The sequence below is a fragment of the Maylandia zebra genome, linkage group LG6 (assembly GCF_041146795.1).
Source record: "Maylandia zebra isolate NMK-2024a linkage group LG6, Mzebra_GT3a, whole genome shotgun sequence".
NCBI classification, from domain to species: domain Eukaryota; kingdom Metazoa; phylum Chordata; class Actinopteri; order Cichliformes; family Cichlidae; genus Maylandia; species Maylandia zebra.
The window spans coordinates 39634731-39642487 of record NC_135172.1 but is presented as its reverse complement, the minus strand read 5'-3'; the positions used below and the strand labels follow the sequence as shown (position 1 = coordinate 39642487).

General features: G+C 39.8%; 1 protein-coding gene across 1 annotated transcript; it reads right to left on the bottom strand.

Annotated features, from left to right (window-relative positions):
* Nucleotides 1–979: 979 nt before the first annotated feature.
* LOC143419212 (perforin-1-like) lies at nt 980–3596 on the bottom strand. The gene is made up of 2 exons (XM_076885486.1): nt 3061–3596; nt 980–2325 (listed from the first exon to the last, which is right to left on the bottom strand). Exons 1-2 carry the CDS (start codon nt 3594–3596, stop codon nt 1149–1151), a joined length of 1713 nt encoding a protein of 570 aa, XP_076741601.1. The 3' UTR covers nt 980–1148.
* Nucleotides 3597–7757: the final 4161 nt, after the last annotated feature.

The window sequence follows — 7757 nt, the reverse complement described above, 5'->3', positions numbered from 1 at the left end:
TACTTGCCAGACAATTAAAAGATGTCCAAGCCCAATGGACCAAACATAAAATTGTCTCCTCTACCGGCATTTTAATTCCTGACCCAAAGGTCAGGATTTTTTTTTTTTTTTAAAGAAGAAACTGAACAAACAGTTACCAATATAAACTTGCAATAAAAAGTTTGTAAGTCGATTAGTTTGATTTTTATGTAAAAAGGATCTTATTCAGGGGGCTTGTTTTGATGTCTTTGTTTGTCTTTATATTGGAATTCACTAATTCTGTGACACATTTTTGATCATTCTAATTATCATGTACATTTAGTTTAAATACCACTATGAAATTTTGTATATTTTTAATACATGATTACTTTATGTCTTTGTTTCATCTATGTCAATAGCTCAGTAGGTAGAGCATTTGCCCCATGATTGGAAGATTGAGGGTTCAAATCCACCGAACAGCTAACCTGAGGTACCACTGAGTAATTTACCCTCCCTACACACATCTCCTCTGGTGCTGAATTGGTGGCTGCCCACTGCTTCCCTGAGTGAATGGGTTAAATGCTGAGAATAATTTCCCAACAGGAGATAAAGTATAAGAAAAAAATACTTCATAGTCCTTTCCTTTGAAACTTTAATAATTCCAAACTGGTGAAACCCTTGTAGATTCATTACTGTTTCTGTTTAAACTCCTAATGGCCACGAGGTTATCTATGAGTCTCCTAGTATTAGAGTTAATGATGGGTTGTTTCGATAAGATGCTAAATTGGATGTTTCTGCTTCTGGCAGAAACATTTACTTGTGTTTAAGGTGAATGTTAGATTCAATTCAGTATTCTAATCTTTTTATATAGATAACACACTTTTGCACTCTCTATGCAAAAAATGGATAGAACACCCTTCATTGCCGTGTTATATCAAAACCAAAAAAATAACGCAATATTTTTTTGAATACTTAAAAGAAACACAGGCGTTGTCGTTGCTGATGCTTTATTGCTAGATAGTTGAAACAATATGGAAAAAGAAGCATAGGAAGTGCATTACAGTTCTGAGTTCAAAAAAATATTTTTTCACATAAAAGTTAAAGACAGAATGCCATGAAGTACAAGCACATAGATATTCAGCATGTCGTCAAATCCATACCGGCTTCTTTCCTAACAACAACATGTGGCTTTAAAGTCTCTCATTGGCTGGCTTCTCATACTTATTCCACATCTTTCCAAGAAGAACCCCATTTCTGGTATGAAAAACCTCAGCCAAAGATGGACTCATGGCCGAGGGGATATACTCCTGACACTGGTTCCCACTAAGACTTGGTGCACACTCTACGATGTAGGAAAAGAAGAAGGTCCCATGATTCAGCATGCAGCTGTCGCTCACCTTCCCTGCTCGCAGATCAAATGAACACTCGCCTAACAGATCACTGTTCCAGTAAGTGTCCTCATCATACACAGCAAATTTAAGTTTGTTTTTCATGTTGATGGTGATGGTTCCAAACTCAAATGTTTCTCTCCATCTAGGGTTGTCATCATTACTTATAATATCAGTGCGCTTTTTCTGATCACCATATGTCACCTTCACAGAACCATCTGTCTCAGTCCACTTGTCACCATACAGACCCTTTGCATAAAGTTTGAACACCTTTAAGGTTGCCAGACCTTTCCCAGCAGGACAGCAGTTTGACTTGATGTTCTGGTTACTGTTGCAGACACAAGCACAAGGATCTCTTGCGTTTGATCGGTGCCCAATCTTACAGGTTTCTGAACATTTCTTCAGCACTGCATTTTTCTTAATGTACTGCTCCACTTGTTGCTTCAGTCCTGCCCTGGCAGGATGATTTAATGGCAGTATGGTGTGTAGGGGTTTTAAGTTGTATTGGACCACATCAGGGATACTTTTAAGAGAAATGAGCCAGTTTTTATAGACCGAGGGGTCAGATTGACCTACAAAGAGGATATCACCTCCATCAATATCTCCACCAATGACCTCTGTGCGCCGCTCATTAAATGAACTGCTGAAACTTTGATTAGACCCTAACATCTTTTTCTTTCTCTGACAGTGGTCAATTGTGGCATTAATACTGGCAGAATTTGCAAAAGAAGCTGAAGCTTCAACTGACAAACAGTCACTAACATCAGTATCTGTTAGTCCATTCATTGTAGCCATGCAGGTCCTGACAGCAGTGGTTGCTTTAATTTCACCTCCAAGAGACACTTGTGTGATGTAATGTGTTCCATAAGTGTCAATCAGATTGTGATATAATGGCGCAGTTTTAGAGGAATAAGGGGGAATGGAGTCAACTGCCGGCTTGAATTCCTGACTCAAAGGAGGACTTGTTGCCAGTCTGTAGCTGTGGAACAGAAAAGCATATAGATAAGTTTAACTTAATTGTGAAGATGGCCAGTATTTGTATAGCGCTTTACTAGTCCCTAAGGACCCAAAGCTCATGTACATACACACACACAGGTGATGGCAAGCTACATTGTCCAAGCCAGGGCTCGAACCGGCAACCTTCCGATTACAAGGCAAACTCCCAACTGCAGCTTCAGAGTCTGTGCGATGTTGACTTTCAGCACCCAAAGGCATGTCTGCATATGTGAATGAGCTGCGCTTTGTGTTTAAATTTTTGGGGGAATCCGTTTACCTGTTCTCATTTGCTGTTTTAGCTGTTTGGTGGTTGCTGAAATAGTGTTGTGAGCCTTAACCTGAGATACTTGCGTCTCTGGCAAAATTCAGGATTTAATAAATCGATATTGCATTATTTAAACTAAAATCTTGAATCGGGAAAATCAATTTTTTAAACGCACTCTTTTCACATCGTACAAAATGTTAATACACAGCTTATAAAATGATATGATATTCCAGTACACTCCAGATCTGTATGTATGTGTTCTGGGTGACCCTAAAAAAAGTGTTTAACATCAATGCAGTAAATGCAATAAATACTTCAGTGACACAGAAACCATTTGATTTTGAATCACGCTTGATGCTAAACTAAAAAATAAATAAATACATTAAAAAATAAATAAATTAAAAATTATCAGCAAATTACTCAAATAAGAAAAATATCCACTGACATACTCACCCATAGTAATGACAGTTGATCGAATGGTGTAAGAAGGTGTAGCGGTCTTGTTTTGACTTTTTCATAGCAAAGGTGGAATCTCTTGAGTGAGAACCTCCAAAGCCAACCCCAACCTTTGCTGAAGGATCTACCGGGATGTCAAGGCCAATTGTCCAGTTGTTGGATACAGATGATGTCGAGTCACTGACAAGAGTTTCAACAGAATCATAGACCACACTGGAGACCTTCAAACTGCACTTGGGCAGGGTTCTCCAGTCCACCACAGCAACAGGGACCTTCTGTTTCTCGCCATTCATGTAACGGTTACAGTACATCCTACAGCTACCATTTCCAATCTTCCATGTTTCAGTGTCGATCACATAGGCACCTTTTCTCTCCATCGTCACAATGTCAAAGCCTTCACCACCCAAGTTGTAACCAGGGACAAAGTGAGCCTTTTCACACTCCTGTGGTGTACCAATGAAGCTCACACTGGAAGGAAGGCACAAGGGACTCCATGCCCAACACAGGAGCAGGACGTGCCACAGCTTTGCCATCTGAATGGAACCATTTAACAATGAGAGGAGATTAAATTACATGAACAAAAGGGAAGTTAAACAGTGCAAAATTCCATTCCAGCTTTCTTAGGGCGAGAGGCAGGGTACACCCTGGACAGGTCGCCAGTCTGTCACAGGGCTAACACACAGACACAGACAACCATTCGCACTCATATTAAAACCTATGCACCATTTAGAGTTACCAATTAACTTATCCCCACTAGCTGCATGTGTTTGGACTGTAGGAGGAAATACCCAGAAAGAACCTACGCAAACATGGGCAGAACATGCAAACACCACACAGAAAGACCCTGGACTGATGGTGGAATTCAACTCGGGACCTTATTGCTGTGAAGCAACGGTGTTAACCACCATGTCACCGTGTTGCACCCCAGTGTAAACTTAATACCCAAAATATCCAATATACCTCACCCAAAGTTCTTATCATTTCTGATGAAGTATGTGCAGGTAACACTTTGGTGAATTTATAGCTAGCAAGCTGTCAACATATACAGTGGCTTGCAAAAGTATTCGGCCCCCTTGAACTTTTTCACATTTTGTCACATTACAGCCACAAACATGAATCAATTTTATTGGAATTCCAGGTGAAAGACCAACACAGAGTGGTGTACACGTGAGAAGTGGAACGAAAATCATACATGATTCCAAACATTTTTTACAAATAAATAACTGAAAAGTGGGGTGTGCGTAATTATTCAGCCCCCTTTAGTCTGAGTGCAGTCAGTTGCCCATAGACATTGCCTGATGAGTGTTAATGACTAAATAGAGTGCACCTGTGTGTAATCTAATGTCAGTACAAATACAGCTCAGGTGGGGGAATCTAATAACAAAACGTAAAACGTTTTGCATTTATCTTTAAAGCCCACATCATATTTTTGGACACCACTCAGGCAGCCAGCAATTTAGTTAGAATATTTGGCTAAACATGTTACTCTACTTTTAAACAACTAAGAATATATAATATTTCACGATTACAAAATAAACTGTAAGCAGTTGAATTTTGAAATAACTCTTGTTTTGCATAGTTTTGTTACATTAACCATCTTATCTAGTTTCTACTGGTCATGCAGTGATTTCATGCACCTCCACGGGAGCATGACCACTTTTTTCAGAGCCACTGCACTAAAGTATTAACCAAAGGACAAAAAGACAATCATATGGAACAAAGGACTTGTTGGTCTTACCTTGACAGCTGTCAGAAAGCTTTGGTCAGTACCTTCTATTATCTTACCTAGAGGGTAGTGAAGATGAAAGAGTGAAGTTTTAGATGCACCACGCTCTTTTATACCTCACGATTTTAACACCCACAATCCAGCAATGATGTGTTTTACTTCTTTCACACCTATTTCACACATGGGGAAGCTGTCTTTTTATGGCTTGTTAATACATAATAGTAAGCGAAGTAAAAATATACATACAGTCATTTGAGAAAGAAAATGTTCTGAGAAGTGTACAAAATTCTGTGGAAAGAAATATGTACACCCCTTGTAAAACCACATTTAGCAGCAAATTCTTGCAGTAATTGTTTCATATATGGCTTAATGGTCCTTCACATCATTTTGAAAGAATTCTAGCTCACGTTGGAGCCTTGAAAATTTTTTATCATGTATATGCCCACACACACATATAGTCAGGGTCAAAAGTCAAAGTCAGCTTTATTGTCAAAGACCATATGTACAGTCATACACAGGAATTTGAAATAGCAATGCTCCCATGGCCCTGAGTGTACACTAAAAATATAAAGATAAAAAAGTAAAAAAATAAAATAAAATAAAAGTCTTATGTACAATACAATACAATACTTAATTATTTAAGCAGTAGTGTCCAAAGCAATCATAGTAAATGTGGGCAAGTGCATGTGCAGTGGGAGTGGGCCAGTCAGTGAAGGGGCAATGGTGGTGGGTCAGAGTCGAATGTTTGGGGGGATGGGGGGGGGGGGGGGTTCAGAGGAAACAAGTGAATGCAGGTCTGGAGATCATGAGGGTGAGAGCAGGGGAGTGAATTCAGCATCCTGACTGATGGAGGAAGCTGTCTTTCAGTCTACTTGTTTTGGCCCGGAGGCTCTTCAGTCTCCTTCCTAATATCAGCAAACTGAAAAAGCTATTGGACATATGAGTGAAGTCACCTGTGATTTCCAGATGAGGCGGGTGCAGTAGATGTCCTGGAGGGAGGGATCCTCTCCGCTGCTCTCACTACCCGTTGTAACTTTTTTTCAGCAGGACCCAGTGCAGGAGCCATACCACACAGTGATGCAGCTGGTTAGGATGCTCTCAATGGTGCCTCTGTAGAAGGTTGTAGGGGTTGAGGCTCTTGCTCTCCTCAGTTTGCGGAGGAAGTAGAGTTGCTGTTGAACTTTACTGACCAGTGATGCAGTATTTTTTGACCAGGAGAGATCTTCTGAGATGTGTGCACCCAGGTAAGGCAAGGCAAGTTTATTTATATAGCACAATTCAACAGCAAGGTGATTCAAAGTGCTTTACAGAGACATTAAAAAACAGAAACAAATAAAAAGCATGATTAAAAAAAAAAAAGAGTACGTTTTAAATTTTAAGCTTAAAAGTAAAACAGTGTGGATTTGGTGCTTTATTCAAATGCAGAACAGGTGAGTCTTCAACCTGCATTTAAATAAACTGAGTATTTCAGCTGATCTGAGGCTTTCTGGGAGTTTGTTCCAGATATAAGGAGCATAAAAGCTGAATGCAGCTTCTCCGTGTCTGGTTCTGACTCTGGGAACTGATAAAAGACCAGATCCAGATGACCTGAGGGATCTGGAAGGTTCATACTGGGTCAGGAGGTCACTGATGTATTTTGGTCCTAAACCATTCAGAGCTTTATAGACCAGCATCAGAACTTTAAAGTCTATCCTCTGACGGACAGGCAGCCAGTGTAAAGACCTCAGAGCTGGACTGATGTGGTCCACTTTTTTGGTCTTAGTGAGGACTCGAGCAGCAGAGTTCTGAATGAGCTGTAGTTGTCTGACTGATTTTTTAGGTAGACCTGTAAAGATGCTGTTACAGTAATCAAGCCTACTAAAGATGAATGCATGGACTAGTTTTTCCAGGTCCTGTTGAGACATCAGATCTTTTACCCTTGAAATATTCTTGAGGTGATAGTAAGATGATTTTGTTATTGTCCTAATGTGTTTTTCTAAGTTTACGTCTGCATCCATCACTACACCCAAATTTCTCGCTGGTTGGTGGTTTTTAGGTGTATAGACTGAAGTTTTCTAGTGACCTGTAATCGTTTTTCTTTGGCGCCAAAGACTATTACTTCCTTTTATTTATTTGGTTTTTTTGTTTAGCTGGAGACGATTGTGGCACAACCAGTCATTAATTTCCTCAGTGCATTTACCAAGAGCCTGTACAGGGCCTTGGTCTCCTGGTGACATTGTGATTTATATTTGTGTGTCATCTGCATAGCTGTGATAGTTTATTTTGTTGTTCTTTATAATCTGTGCCAGTGGGAGCATGTAAATGTTAAACAGAAGAGGTTCCAAGATGGAACCTTGGGGAACTCCACATGTGATACTTGTCTGCTCAGATGTGAAGTTACCTATTGATACAAAGTATTTCCTGTTTTCTAAGTATGTTTTGAACCAGTTTAGTACAGTTCCTGAAAGACCTGTCCAGTTCTCCAGTCGTTTGAGTAATATGTTGTGGTCAACTGTATCAAATGCTGCACTGAGATCCAGTAAAACTAAGACTGACATTTTTCCACTGTCTGTATTCAGACATATGTCATTAAACACTTTGGTCAGAGCGGTTTCAGTGCTGTGGTTCTGTCTAAAACCTGACTGGAAGGCATCGTAGCAATTATTCTGTTTTAAGAAGTAATTGAGCTGTTGAGAAACTGCTTTTTCAATTATCTTACTTAGAAATGGGAGGTTTGAGATCGGCCTGTTAGCTGTCAAGATTGTCCTTTTTCAGTATAGGTTTAATTACAGCAGGTTTTAGTGGTTCTGGAAACACACCTGACATTAAAGAAAGGTTGACGATTTGTAACAGGTCTGACTCCAAAGTCTTTGAGACTTTTTGAAAAAACTTGTTGGCAGGACATCTAAACAGCAAGAGGAGGACTTCAGGAACGTGGTGCTGCTTATCCTCTCCACAGCAGCACCATTGATGGTTAGTGGGGTGTGCA

What these genes read in the sequence shown, in the direction of transcription:
- LOC143419212 (XM_076885486.1), bottom strand. Translation starts at nt 3,596, where the DNA reads ATGGCAAAGCTGTGGCACGTCCTGCTCCTGTGTTGGGCATGGAGTCCC. An exon ending in ATCAACTGTCATTACTATGG is followed by an intron (nt 2,326 to 3,060) that starts GTGAGTATGTCA and finishes TCTGTTCCACAG; the next exon opens with CTACAGACTGGCAACAAGTC.